Genomic DNA, 15,555 nt, shown 5'->3' with positions numbered 1-15,555 from the left:
TTTCAGTAAATCTGAAACTGATTGCCACGTTGCAGGGCATGTGGGATCTTCGTTCCCCACCAGGGATGGAACCCATGCCTCCTGCAGTGGAAGCTCGGAGTCTTAATCACTGGACTGCCAGGGAAGTCCCTAAAACTGTGTTTTTGTTTTTGTTTTTGTTTTCTTAATATAGTCTATTAACAAAGAAAGTGAGGCAGGTCTGTTGTGATGATCTCGTGTGTCAGAGAGCCGCTCCTCTTGAGGGCCAGACATCCTAACGGGCGGTGGGTGGCTTAGGTTCTGGGGAAAAGGATCCCGACGTGGCCATGCCTAGACTGCCCAGGGGCAGGCCCCGCCCTGTACGGTGAAACTCACAACTCTGGGCCCGTAGTTCCAGCATCCTAAGTATGCTCCCAGAACACCACGGGCCTGTTAAGCTTTTCCAGACTCTGGGGCTGATGGTGGAAACAGAGGGGACACGAGTGACGGGTGGGTCTCATGGACGAGGGCCGAGTCCCTTCTGGAGGTGCGGCGCAGGCCCCCTTGAGGTGCAGGAGCCCCCTGCTGGAAGGCCTGCGGGTTGAGCAGATTGACGCCTGGGTCCAACCCCGGCTCCTTCACTCCAGGCTGTGCGGCCTCAGCAAAGTCTCCCCGTCTACGACACTGACCCCACACGGCTGTTGGAAAGATCTAGTAAGACAGCAAAAGTCAAGTGGTTCGCACCCAGAGGGTGCAGGCCCGCCGCATACCCACTCTCTAGGGCTGGTCCCTGAAGTCAGCCGAGGAGAGGGGCGCTGCTCTGCTCGGCACGTGATCCACGGCCAGCTCTCTGGGCAGATGAACGGGGTGCCCGCTTCCCCGGGCCGCTGCGTCCCGCCAGGCCTTCGCCCCGCTTCTTACTTGGCAGGGCATTCCATGCACCCTGCCTCACCTAGGCCTGAGGCAACCCTGTTCCCCCGGCAACACTATACCCATGTCACAGGCGAGGAAACTGAGGGCCAGATCACGTTTTAGGCGGGCTCTTTATTCAACACGTGTTCGAACTCAACTTGCCCACGGCCGTGTGCGGAGGCCGAGACAGGCGGCAGCCCGCGAGCTTCTGAGTTTAGGTCTCTCCGGCCCTTCGCACCTGTTCAAAGACGCGGCCGTCACCTCGGTCAAGTACCCGGGAGTTGGCTCGGTCACGTGCCCCGTGGCCCCTGTTTCTTTCCTTTTGACTTCCCAATCGGTAGGCATCAGAGAAGTCAAAGGCAAATTGCAAGGAAGTGTCATTCTCATCTCCCACAAAAGTTGCTATAAAGAGTTTCAGAGGAGAATGTTAAATTCAAAAGCGCAGACGTCTGTTCTTCTGGCAGGCTTCAACTGTTAGGGATTTTACAGGGCCTGCAAGATGAGGCTTGGTTGTAGGTATTGTCCAGTGGCTGAAAAGAGTAATATAATGTTCATTGTTCTGTAGGGTCAGTAGTTCTCTGCTCTGTCCATAAGCCTCATGAATTTTGTTCTTTCTAAGGCAAAGGTAAATTTCATCTCAACTAGAGCCTGCAGTAAAACAAATCCTAAATCAGCATCCTCACCGATTTTTCATTGCTGAGCCCGACTTTTCATGAACCAGTGATGTGGAGAGTCATGTCTACACTATTTCTTTAGCTTTATTGAGGAATAATTGACAAATATGATTGTATTTAAAGTGTACAGTGTGATGATCTGATATACATAGCGGTTGTAGAATGATTACTAAGATCAAGATAATCAACACATCCATCACCTCACCTAGGTAACTTCCTTTTGTGTGGCAAGAATGCTTAAGCTCAACTCTTAGCAACTTTCAAGCATACAATACTGTATTATTATTTTTTTAAATTGATTAATTAATTAATTAATTTTTTTATGGCTGTGTTGGGTCTTCGTTTCTGTGCGAGGGCTTTCTCTAGCTGCGGCAAGCGGGGGCCACTCTTCATCGCGGTGCGCGGGCCTCTCACTATCGTGGCCTCTCTTGTTGCGGAGCACAGGCTCCAGACGCGCAGGCTCAGTAGTTGTGGCTCACTGGCCTAGTTGCTGTATTATTAACTGTAGTGACTGTGCCGTACCGTAGATCCTCAGACCTTATTCTTCCTACAACTGAAACTATACCCTTTGACCTGCGTCACCCCATTTCCCCCAGGGTCATCGTTTTATAACAAGGTCAACCATTCAGTGCTGACCACCAAGCCCAGCTTTCTCCTTGTAAATCACAGCTCCTATTCCAATATTGGGGAAAACCTATTAGTTGCTGCCTTACTGCCCTAAATATTTCCCGCCTCCCCGGGCGGCCCTGGGCTCTAACTTTTAACAAGCCTCAGAACAAAGCCCGATGCCCAGGGGAAGGTTCAGCCCTGCTCTGGGAAGACGCTCCCACAGCAAGTGGTCCCATTTTCACTGTTACATTGTGGATTAAAGTGCTATGTGGAGCATCTTTCACTGTTACACAAAAACCAGTACCCTTAATATTATGCTTGTCCCCTGACCGGGGTTATAACAGGGTTCTGCCACAATTTCTCCAATTTTTATTTCTCTCAAATAGAAATTTGCTAGTGTAACCACTCTCTCTGGGTGGGAGGCTAACTTTGTTTCTGATTGTCTTATTTCAACCCGTGGAGAAGTTACATTGCGCCACTGGGGCTTTTTTCCTTTTCTCTTTTTCATTTGGTCGGGACTGCCTCTGTTCAACAGAGCCAACTTGTCATTTCTTCTGTCACCATTAGTTAAAAGTAATTGTTATTGCAAACCCACGCCATGCCAGTATCATTCTCTTTCATGGGGAAAACCCACGAAGCATTCATTTCAGTAGCAGAAAGGAGGGAGCTTGCAGGATCAAATCCTTTTGATCTCCACCAACAGCGCCTGTGGCAACACATTAACTAGCAGGAGTTGTTAATTACAACCCTAACTTGTTGATCTTCCTGGCTTCCGAATTTTAAAAGCAAGAAAATTAATCACTGCGTGTGTCTCCTCCAGTAGAAAATGACAGGAGCAGTGTCTTCTAAGTTCCGTCCCAGTCACTAAGAATCAGATAGTTGCATTTTCCTGTAACATTTCTTTCCTTCCTTTGTGGATAGAACCATTTCTTAAGTTCAAAGAGCCCTTCCATTCACAGCAGGGTAGATGTTTGCCTGTAAAACAAAGGCTTTAGAAGCATAAATCCTCTGACTATGAGTCTGAGTGACATTGTACTGAAGATATTTCAGGAGTTGACATCACTTAAAAAAAAAAAAACAAAAGAATGAAGGCTAATTAAAAGTCTAGTAGTTGCAGGCGTCACGGGTTATTTTCTCATTTAATTTGCATAACAAACCTATGAGGTAGAAACTGTATCTTTACAGTGGAGGAAACAGGTTCAGAAAGGATTAATAATTTGCCCAAGATCACACAGCACCTCAAGCACCAGAAAGAAAAAAGGACTTGAGATAGGGAAGAAGGAAAAGTAACTCATCATTTTCATCCAACATTGTGAAGCGGGAATCAGGAGGAGGCGGAAAGAAAGCTGAGCCTTTCTTTTTTAAAATTTGCACCTGGCTTCTAGACTATTTGCTTGTCATAGTTAGAAAATACGGTGTCTGCCACTTTATTCTGACCATCATCAAGGTAGCTAAACAACGTAATACATCCTGTGTGTGCCAGTCATTCTTAAGAAGAGTTACATTGTAAAGTCTGCACTGCAGAGAAGAATGCTTCAGCACTCTTCTTTGGCAAATTCAGCACTCAGAAACACTTAACCCAAATGGATGACCATAGGCCTAGGCCAGTGGGTCTGCATTCTGGAAGCACGTTAGATCCGGGTAGTTCTCTAAAACTCCCAACACACGTCAGTCTGATGAGAATTGCTAGACACAACCCCACCCAGAGACGGGCACATGCAGCCGAGGTTGAGAGCCACTCCAAGAGGTTATGAGTGATTCACCTGTAACTTTCCTTTAGTTCCCTTCCTTTTCAGTTATTTCACTTCATTCCTCCAAATGACCTTTATTAATCTTTTCTTTGAGGGCAGTTTTCTTTTCTTGGTTTTTGCAGTCTTTCTCCAAACCTCCTGGACAATTCAGATCAGGTTACATTGCAAATGAAAGATTTACAGCTATGTCTTCTGCAGGAACAAGAGTGTATTCTAAAAGCCTGTATATTCCTACAGTGAAAATGGATCTCCCATATGAAGTTTCCCTCTGGCTAAACTTTGCAGTCAGCAATAGTCACACTCTCACAGGAGCTCTCTCTTTCTCTCTCAAACACATACACAGTGCACGTGCCGGCTCAGCAAATTTTAGTTTGGGTTTCAACCATTAGACTTATGAAACGTGCGCATCTCTCCCTATGAAAAGCTATGGGAAAAACTGAAGCACGTATCAGGATAATTGAAACAGAGCTCCCATCCCTACCCCATTTCATCGCAAACTGCTATTACCAAATAGATCAGAGTAGACTCTTATGCTATTCACTCTCCGTAACTGGCTTAGCTTCTCTCCTTTTCTATTGTGAAGGCAGTTTGGCTCAGGAGAATCTTTGCTAAGAAAATTCACATGTATCCACGTAGATGACTCCATAAGCATATATACAGTAAAATCTGCCTCTGAGTCAGGCAAGACTTTTCTGTTGTTTGTGAGAGCTGCAGTGTTCTATCACCCAGTTCCCAGAGGACACAGGCCTGCTTGGACTGGCCCGGTGTCTGAGAAACACCTGGATTTAGCGCACTGAATGAGACAGAGGGACCTTCTTTGCACAGACTGAATACAAAATGAATCCTTATTTTATTCCAGTCTGCTTCAGGTGATATTGATTCCTCTGGAGTAGCTGATTGAGAGACCCCTCTGTGGGGATGCTTCCTCCCCAGATCTCATTTTCAGAAATGATCCTGGATTCTCCCCATTGCACAAGTGGATTCTCAGATATGCTTCTGAATTCAGTCTGGAGAATTATGTAGTTTTGGTTGAAGTATACAAAGGAAATCTGGCCTCAAATAAATATGTAATTGGAAGGGAAGGAGTATTTTAATAGCCTTTTCAGTTAATTGCGGATATTCTTTGATTCAACACTAGATAGAACTCAGTAAGTGATTTTGTCTTAAAGACTAGTTGTAATGTGCAATCTGAAGCCATCTGTGAATTTTATGTACTCTGATACGTAAAATCCCTTAGTCTGTCTTGTACTTTGAATGACTTTTTTACCCATGTGTAATTTTTAAAACATCATACACTGGTCATTTGGAAAACATTGGTTCACTAAATTATGTAGACCTTCTAAAACTTTATTTCATCGAACCATATCAAAAAATCATAATTATGAAAACCACCACCAGTCTCATCAGACAAGAGACTGTCAAGCCTAGGGCTGCAGATGTATGTTCCGAAATTTTAATTTTTGCTCAAAAGCCCAAATTTTATCATTGCAACAAATACTGCTAGTTATTTTCCTTGATGTGATGGGCTCACTTCATTCATTTCCATAATATAGCTGCCAGATACACAAGTCTGAATAACCAGTTTGTCTAAAGTTGTTCTTTCAGGTAAAAATGGTATTTCAAGAAAACAGTGGCTAGTTCAGCTTACGGCTCCAGGATTAGCCAAGAGCTCTTCCTTGAGACAGCCCTCATCCTTCAGTAGGAGCAGAAATGCTTCCTGCCTTCTTCCCATTTCATCTCAGGATGTCAAAAAAAACACATACCAAAGAGTTGAGGTTTAGTGACGTCAATATTTGTTACTGCTTCATTAGGGACATTCTTTTTTTTAAAAATTTATTCAAGTATAGTTGATTTACAGTGTTGTGTTAATTTCTGCTGTATAACAGTAATTCTGAGATGTATATATATATATATATATATATATATATATATATATATACACATTCTTTTTCATATTCTTTTCCGTTATGGTTTATCACAGGATATTGAATATAGTTCTCTGTACTATACAGTAGGACCTTGTTGTTTATCCATTCTATATATAATAATTTGCATCTATTCATCCCAAACTCCCAATCCATTTCTCTCCCACCCCTCCGCCCCTGTTGGCAACCACAAGTCTGTTTTCTATGTCTGTGAGTCTGTTTCATAAGTAAGTTCATTTGTGTCATATTTTCGATTTCATTAGGGACATTCTTAAGTGATACTGGCTTTCCCCCCCTTGCTATAGTGTGTGGAAGTGAGGAATACAATGACCACTCGGACAGTTTGGTGCCGCTGCTTTGACTTGAACTAAAGCATCGCAGGTTTCACCCTCTAGGCACCTTACACCTTCTAGAGCACAGATGTCAAGACAGAAAAGGCAGTAGTAGTATTCTGGAAATAGTTTTCACCTCACGGACTCCTTGAAAGGGTCTCCGGGCCCCCAGTAGTCTACAGACCGCATCTTGGGAACCACTGGGGTGGACAGTGGGAATTATGTAACCTCTCGCCAATCCTGACAAGTTAACTCTTTCTCCCTGATCTTCATTGTTTGTGGCCATGGACTTGGTGACTGGCTGGGCTGAACGAAAACCGGCCTTTGGGAGATTTATCATGTTGATGTAATCCCACTAGAGTTCTTCCCGAGCTCACTAGAGCCCAATTGCTTTTTTTCTCTCTGGGATGTTACCTTGAAACTGAAAATAAACCTTGGTTTCATGTTAGCTTTACTGCTGGCATCTGTGCAGGAAGATCTCTATATATAATCCTTGTTTTTTGGTATGGTGTAGAGCTAATAAAGACATTATTGTTATAATTCCCTAATCTTTTATATCAAGGGGTCTTAACTCGAGTTTCAGAGACTCTTCACTAGTCCATGTATAGACTTTAGGTGACTCGTGAGCCCTTGAAATGTCATAAAATTTTCTGTTGGTTTTTGGGGGTTGGGGAGAAGGTGGGTTGTTGGGGAGAGTTAATAGCTTCAGATTCTCAGAGAGGTTTTTTGTGACCTCCCCCCCTGCAAAACCAAACCTTAACTTATGGTTGTTTCAGGTGGACATTGTTACGGGTGGCACCTACCCATCCATTGTCCATTTCCAAACGCACTTCTTTTTGGAAAGAATTTTCAAACTTCCCTCCTTGGCTTTGCCCGTCTGTACTTGCCATCCCTTTGGCATTCCTTCACGGTCCATGTCACTTAGCACTTGCTCACGACTCATTTCACGGCTGTCTTCACGCGCATCATCTGTCCTTTTCCTCTTGGCATAAAATGCAGGAGAGCAGGGACTGTGCATCTCGTCCAGATGCATCTCCTCGGAGGGTATTTCAGGCCGGAGAATACACTCAGCCAAATCAGTGGGTTCCTTTTTGAACCACTGAGATGTGCAAACTTGGAACATTTATTTATACCTCAACCGCAAGATGCGTTTTTCTCCCACACATTCTTCAGTCTGCTTCTTGGAACCCAAGCGCTGTCATGAAAACTGCAAGGCAGTCTGTTTCGTTCCAACAGTAGCATTTTTGGAACACTTTCCCGATTCCGTGGGAGTAGTGTGGTGACTACCACTTGCTGACGAGACGCAGAGGAGGACTCTGCAGCGCGATTATATGTATATCATGAAATATCAGCTCTCCCGGGAAGCTGCAGAAGGGGTGGGGGTGAGGGGGCTTCGCTGCAGGGCAGGGGGCACCCCTGACGGTAGCAAGAGTGCTCTTCGCGACATCAGCATTTCTATAAGTCAGGAAGCTGGCTTCAGTGTGGTGGGTGAGAATCAGACAGCGGGCTTTACAGATAGTGCTCTGATTTTACCATGTGGTGGTTCCCCACCTCAAAAAAATTTCTAAGAGTTCTATCGTATGTGGTTTAACTTAGTGGCTTCACAGTTTTTGAAAAAACTGGGGCTTGTCTAACGCAGCAAACACACCAGCACCTAACAGTTGGGAAACAACAAATATCCCCGTCCTGTGTGGGAAGCAGGAAGATAAATAATATGGCAGTGAACAGGGAGGACTGACCTAATTATGATGAGGCAGAAGAATCGCTCAGTAGGATACCGACAAGGTGGATGTGTGTACCAATCAGATCTGGGACTATTTTATTCAGGAATATGTTCCCACTTGCTGGGTTGCACTGTGTTTAAACTTAGCTTCCCGGACAACATTTGAGTTACTGACATCCTCCATCCTATCTTCTGCATCACTTGCGTCTCTAAATACTAGAAGTTGCCACTCACAGTGCATTTTCCCCAGTGTGGGTGGACCCCAATCCTCCATCTGTACAGACTCAAACTTCCAAGATGGCTTTGTTTATTTCCGTCCCTGTCTAGCAGGTGAGAAAATCAGGACATAAGAGCCTTTGACTTGCCCCAAACTATTGAATGATAGTGCAGGTGATGGTAACAGCTGTGGTGTCCCAGGCCAGGCTCATGAGTCAAAGAGTGTGTCATTCGCCTCTTTGGAAAGTGCCTTTCATGCTGTCGGGGTCGGTAAATGTCGGTGCGTGTCCTCTTTGACTAACTCACTCCTACTCAAGGGCTGAATCTGGTCAAACTCTCCTTTGGGAAATTGCCACCTATCAGTGGGAGAGCAAGGTAAGGTGACTCTTGGCTCTGCTTTCGGACCAGATGGCTGTTGCTACTGCATGACAAAATGTGCAGCTTCACGTTTCCCTGCCTCTCGATACTACAGTGCCCTTTCTGTTTTTTAAGGAAAGAAGGATTGTCCAAATGTGGAAGATGCAAGCAGGCATTTTACTGCAATGTGGAGTGTCAGGTAGGTGTTGGGCCAGCTGGCAGGGAGGGCCTTGTTTCCTCGGAAGATCGGGACCCAACAGCCTTCTCGTCCTTGTCACGGCTTCCCAGAGCCCTCCTGCAGCCAGAGCTACAAAGCCTGCTTGTGGCATAGGAAGTGGCTGGGTCCCCCTGTGTGCTGGCCCGGGGCTGATGGGCAGCCAGTGATGGGCAGTAGCGTTTTGGGGCCACACAGAAGATCAAAAATAGGGGAGCCGTGTCGGATACAGGCATGTGTATCACTAGGGTCGACAGTCTGCCCCCCAAGACTACCAGCAACAGACGGAACATGCAAAGATGACCAATGAAAACTGTTAAAATGCTATCTTTATAATTGTTTAATCTTTACTATCACAGGTCTGTATTTGTATATGTCCCTCTAGCAGGCCACACGTTGCCCTTGGGCTGGTCTAACCCAGCCTGATTCCAGCTAGACTTAGGTGAGCCCCTGGCACAGCCTTCGTACAGCCAGAGGCGAGCTGCTCTGAACTTGGACCTGGAGACTTGGGGATGGTGCCTCGGCAGCAGTCAGGGCTGAGTGGGTTCAGGAGGCGGGTTGCATGTAGACCATGGGCCATCTGGCTTGATGGGTACGTCTCAAGGGAGTCTCGTAACACGGAACTGGAAAGCTCAAGGGGGAGTTTGGAGGAGCTCTTGGTAGATTCTTTGAGGCACGAGGAGTGGTGTTTTCCAGACTTTTCTACTTGATACTATATAGTTACACAAAATGTTCATAGATATTTTACAGAAAAAGTGTTCCATGTTCCAGCAATTTGAATTTGGGGAGAATATGATCTTCGACTTCAGTACACCCTCCCCAATCTGTTTTTTTAATGGAAACCTGCTGATACTCCTTGGGAAATGCTGATGCCGTTAAACAATGGCTCTATATGACAGGGAGGATTTTCAACATATCTGTACCTCTTTTTGTTGTTGTTCTTCCCATACTTGGTGTCATTCCCCTCTGTCCCCTCCCCCCTCCCTGGTCTGCCTTATTACCCACGATTTCATTTTTTTCTCTCTCTCTTCTCCCTATGCAGCTGGTCTCTGAAAGTCTCCAAAGGGCATTATTTGGCAGTGGGAGAGGTTGCTAAGCTCTGGTGTCTAGCATGTCAGTGTCATCTAACCGTAGCGCTCCTGTCACAGGGGCCCTGGCGAGAATGAAACACAGGCTGAGCCACTGGCTTGGGAAGGTCAGCCTTGGTTCTGAAGGCCACGTACATGGTCCCTCTCCCTGTGGGCTTCCAGAGACTGTCAGTCTGTGGGGCAGTGAGAATATAGATGGGTTTGTCGTTGAGTTTTTAGGGAGTGTGGCTCCTTTTGAAGAGGAGATATCATACTTTGCTCCTACAGATCATAGACAGGGAACTCTGTGGTTGGATTGCTGCGACATTGGAGAGATCAGTGAGCCCTGGAATGACATGATTTGGTTCCAGGCCTGATAAGTTAGCTGTTTCTATATTTAAGTTAAACACTCCTAGAAGAAATAACTCATGACGTTCTGGTTCTTTAAAGAAGCAAGCTAGTAACTCACAGACAGTTCAGACTATTGAAACACAGAAGAGTAGGAGGACATAGTCCCAGCTCTGCAAATGACTAGCTCTAGGAACTTCATAGGACATAGGCAATTCAAAGGACATCTCAGAGTCTCCGTTTCTTTAAATGTAAATGAGGACAGTGGCCCCTATCTTGATGAATTATAAGGACCAAATGATTTGACAGATATGAAAGTTCTATGTAAACTGTAATGCTGTGTACAGGCGTGAGGGCTTATAAATAGTAATATTACAGTAATTCAGGCTGGACTGAAGCTTAGCTCTATGCAGAGAATAAAGTATACAGCATATGTTAGATTTAAGGGGCTTGTTGTTTTCTTTTTTAACTTTTTATTTTATCTTGGAATATAGCCGGTTAACAATGTTGTGATAGTTTCATGTGCACAGCAGAGCGCCTCAGCCATATATATACATGTATCCAATCTTCCCCAAACTGTCCTCCCATCCAGGCTGCCACATAACATTGAGCAGAGTTCTCTGTGCTATACAGCAGGTCCTTGTTGGTTATCCGTCTTAAATATAGCAGTGTGTACATGTCGATCCCAAACACCCTGACTGTCCCTTCCCCCCACCCGAGGGGCTTGTTTTTTTTCACCTGAGAGAATGGATGGTTTCTAAGAACTTGAGATCCGTAATGGTGTACATTGTATGAGTAATGCTTGTTACAAAATGCTTGTTAACTTCCCTGAGGAACTGTAAACTCCGCATTAATATAAAATATGAGAGTCTGTGAGATGCTGAGCTACCTCTGGGTCTCCTGAGAGTGCCGCTGAGCTGTCTTCCATTAGGCCTCACCAGGTGGTATTATTTTGATGAGTCATCGTGGTCCAGGTTGGGGTCTTGAGGTGGCCATTGTGGTCCCCCTGCCTTTAGGACCTAGTCTCCCGGATTTGCACACTCACAGTAATAGGTGCCCTGCCTCGGGAGGTTCACAATGAACGAGTTCATCAACCCATGTTAACCAGAATACCTCTTTTTTCTTTTCTTCTTCTTTTTTTTTTTTTAAAGAAGGTTTTCTTTTCTTTTTTTAATTTTTTGGCCGTGCAGCGCAGCATGCGTGATCTTGGTTCCCACAGCAGGGATCGAACCCATGACCCCTGCAGTGGAAGTGAGGGGTCTTAACCACTGGACCGCTAGGGAAGCCCCCCAGAATGCCTCTTTATTACTTTACAGCAAGCAGCTTGAAGTCTGTACATTCTCCTCTTATAGACAAATTGTACAGGTTAAAGCATAATGTGATTGCTTGTATCAGGGAATCCCAGGATGGGGGATACAGTGCTGTGACTGTAAGTCATGTTGAAGGTCTGGGCCAAGACAGCTTGCTGTGTCCAGCCTCGTGATGTGTAGTCTTCCCTGCGTCTCGCCCAGTTTCTGTGCTAGGACACCCTCAGTCCTGGAGAGCACTTCTGCAATTCAGTTTTCCTATGCTCTGTGAAGTATCTCTCGTGACAGAAGTAGCCTCCTAGAGGACAAGTGATAACACAGCTCCCAGAGCCACTCGTTTTCTAGAGGTGAGGCTGGATTTGACCTGTAAGTCTCATTTTTGTTTCATCTCTCTCCTGTTGTGGAAGGAAGAGGCTAATAGTCATTAAGGTGTTCTATCCTACGGTACTGAAGAACTGAATAAGTGCAGGACACTGTATTACAATGAGATAGAATGGTCATAAAGTTTTAATCAAAGTAAGTGCCTAGAAATAAATGGCTGTATAAGGGCTTCATCCATAAAATCATTAGGGAGGAATCTGGGGCATTTGCTCCAGATAAAAATGTATTCAGGGTTCTGCCCAAGGGACTGCTTGGATAGGATCAAAGTGGAGACTCTGCTGCAAGTGGCACAGAACAAGAGCAGCAATGAAGAAGGTAAATGAGTGATTCTCCGCCTAAGAAAGCATGGCCCTCAGCTGCTAGTCATTTTCTTCAAAGGCAGACCCCACCCACCTGGAGTCACCAGGGGGTCGGTACCACACATCAGATGATGGGGTTGGAAAGGAGGTTATCAGTAGATAAGAAAACAGTGTCCACATTGATTGGGTGACCCACCCAAGGGGACACAACAGCAGCACCGAGACCAGACTGTGCAGACCGCCTGGGGAGGGCTTTCACTGCTTTCCAACACCGTGCTTGGGGGTGCTGAGGACGCTCCAGGAGAAGAGGCACTGTGGAAATGTGTCAAAGACTGAGAAGTGGCCTTTCATTGAGGTGAAAGGGAAGACCCCTTCCAGTGGTGTTGTCTTTCCAGAAACCTCTCCAAGAGTGTAAGGCACACATCCTTCCACAAACGCAGCATCTCAGGAGACCCTCAGCACTGTGTTTACTCTCCCCGGGCCCTCCTCTCTAATTGCAGGGCTTTAGGACTGTGCTTTGTTGTATACAGTTTGGCTCTGTCTTGTCCCATTTCCTTTCCTCTTCATTCACTTGGCTCAGTGTGATCCTGCCAGAGGAAAGATTTTAATTGACGATGCATGAAAGGGTAATGGGAGGAAATATAAAAGAAATAGGAATTCCTTTTTAGTTAGGCTTGGTTTGTAACCTGTGTGTTTTAATGAACTATATTTATTTTTATAAATACGCCTGGAAAGCTAAGTGTATTATTCACTCACTTAAGACGTTTTCATTAAATCGTACTATGACACGTTGAAGAGAACAGCTTTAGAAAGGTATTACATAGAGGAATTGCGGAGTAGAACTTTCTAGGGTATTATTTCTTAACATTAACAAATAGAAGAAAATGATTTGTGTTTTGTAAATAGAGGTGATAGGATTATGAGTGTGCTTTTGAAAGCAGGAAGGGGCATATCCCAATGGAGATTTTAAAAAGCATGTGTGAGGAGCTTGTGATCAAAGATTCGAGAACATTCTTGACTTTTATCATCGATTAGAAAGTAACTGAAGTGTAGAAAGTGTCCAAGAAATGCTCCCATGACCCTGTCGTTGTTTGGGTGATTAGTGAATGGGGCCAGAGTCATAGGTTTAGTCCTGGTTACATTCGCTTTGTCCTCTTAACCCAGACACAGGAACCGTCTTCAATAGAGCCACTCTTTTTTCTAAATGGTTAATATCACCAGTAGGAAAAAACGTGTAGGAATGAATGAGTGCATCCCAATCACTCTTTCATGGGACGAGAAAACAAAGCAGATGTCCTTGTGACGGGGGCTCAGCAGTGTCTGTCATCTTGGTTTGAGATGGTCTCTAAGCCCCTGATTCCCTCTTCATTCTTCCTCTCGCAGAGGATGGCAGTAGAGAGCAGCAAGCCTGACATTTTCTTAACTATTCCACATTTTAAGAAATCACCTCCGCATGCTGCTCCACATTTCAGGAAATCACCTATGTGTGTGTACAAGTAGACATGGTCTAGATTGAAAGCCCCATTAGAACAAGAGAAACACCAAATGCGAGAGTTAGAAAAGGGGATGTCCCAATAAAAATCCGGTCTCCTTATGCAGGGAGGCAATATATCGTTTGCTCAGCAGAAAACTGGATGACATAGCAATCACTCTTTTCTTCCAGTGTTGGAAGTGCCGATGTACCATGAAACAATTTTGCAACTCTCTTTATGCATCTTTAAGCATTTTTGTCCGTGCACAAAAAGGAAAGTCATGCAGAGCTGTTATTACATTGGCTGAAAATGAACTAGAAGTTTAAAAAGTGTACCAAAAAATTCCCTATCTTACTTTTACAGTAGATTTAAGTGTTCAAATGTATTGCACGAATAATCTGTGCTCAATATAGAAAAATCAGAAAGTAAAGACTGAAAGAAGAACAGAAAGAGTAGCTAGCCATACTTCATAATTTTATCCTTCCAGAGAAAATCACTAGTAACACTTTGGCATGTGTCTTTCTGAATCCTTCCTGTGCATTTATTTGTATATTACTTTCCTGGGAAATGGGATCCATTCGAGTTTACATAAAATTTTATAAAGGTTGCAATCAGGCAAGGAGTAACAGCTTGAATTTTGAAGAAAACTAGTAGAGAAAGTTTTGGAAAAACGGGCGAAAATATTTTTAAAAGCATAAAGGGTTGCAAAATCATTCTGTGTACAATGAAACGGCCAGTGCTAAAAAACAAAACAAAACACAAATAAAGCACTATTAATTGATAAGACTTATTCCTATCCATCAGGTTAGCTTAATTTTTTGTTTCAATTTTGTCCAATCTGATTGTTTATAATTTCTTACGGGCAAAATTGGGGCAGATTATATCAGGGTATGCTCAGAACCTATCTGACATTTCTACCAGATGTTCTTTTCTCCCCCCGCCGTTTTTTTTTTTTTTTTTTTTTTAAGAATTAAAACCACGTAGTACCATTGTGGCATGTCTCTGTCATTTCCACCTTCTGACAGAAAGTGAAAACTTCTTATTACCTGGTAAATTTCCCTTGATGAAACGTATATGATTCTGCACGTCCTTGAATTTACCCCGCTCTCTGATTTAACTGCTCTGTGTGGGGCTGTATCCCATTCTAGGCGCTCTTACTTTTACCTTGTGTTCCGACATAGTCATAAGCTTCTTGAAGTCAAAGACTGCATCTCCCACCTCTGCCTCTACGGTCAGTCGAGGGCTTACTGGATGAATGAAAGAACCGGTAAATGAACAGTTACCAGCATTTGCTGAGAGCGCAGTGTGTGCCAGGCGCTGGTCTGAATGCTTCTTGTGGGTTAGCTTATTTGCTGGATACCCACAATGACCCTTTGTGGTTGGTTGCATGAATGCCTAATTATCCCATTTGAAGGTCCTGTATTTGTTGGTAGTCTTCAAGCTTTTGTGTCTGATTATCACTGTTGGAAGGCATAAAATCATAGACTCAAGAATTCTGGACCTGCTAAATAACTTAGGGATCATGTTATTCACAGCCAAGGATATGGATGCAGAGGGATTAAGAGGCCTGCCTGGTATCACATAGCTGCTTCGCTGCAGAGCCGGGGTGAGAATGCAGGTCTCCCCGAGCCCCAAACCAGTGTCCTCTTACTTCACAACACTCTGCTCGCCCCCAGACCGTGCCCTGTAGTTCGGTTCCCTTCCCTTTGAGGACATTAACGTCAATAAATGTCTACATTGTATGTTACTTTTTATTCACATTAATTCTATTAATAATATGTAAGTCATATTAAGAAATGTTAGCATTAAACTTATTTCTCCCAGGAGCTCATTGTTAAACACCAAAAGACACCACCTACAATTCAGAAAACTAGCATCTTCAAGGCCCTGCAGAGACCTTGTATTAGCGTTCCTGGGGTCATAGTGGACACGTGTGTGTTCCTAGTTGTCAGTTAGCCATCTGTCCCCAGCTGGTGGTCCTCACTTCCCTCGGATATCCCAAGGCCAGGC

The 15,555-nt window shown here is 44.5% G+C and overlaps 1 protein-coding gene across 2 annotated transcripts in view; it reads left to right on the top strand.

Moving 5' to 3' along the window:
* The window catches only part of SMYD2 (SET and MYND domain containing 2), a 49,967-nt gene that overhangs the window by 11,802 nt on the left and 22,610 nt on the right, over nt 1-15,555 (top strand). For both annotated transcript variants that reach the window (XM_057551383.1, XM_057551380.1), the window contains exon 2: nt 8,593-8,656. In XM_057551383.1, coding sequence (XP_057407366.1) covers nt 8,593-8,656 — 64 coding nt within the window. The remainder of the gene's footprint in view (nt 1-8,592; nt 8,657-15,555) is intronic.

This window comes from Balaenoptera acutorostrata, chromosome 1 (assembly GCF_949987535.1).
Source record: "Balaenoptera acutorostrata chromosome 1, mBalAcu1.1, whole genome shotgun sequence".
NCBI classification, from domain to species: Eukaryota; Metazoa; Chordata; class Mammalia; order Artiodactyla; family Balaenopteridae; genus Balaenoptera; species Balaenoptera acutorostrata.
Note: the sequence above shows the minus strand (reverse complement) of the source record. Positions and strands in the feature narration are given on the sequence as shown.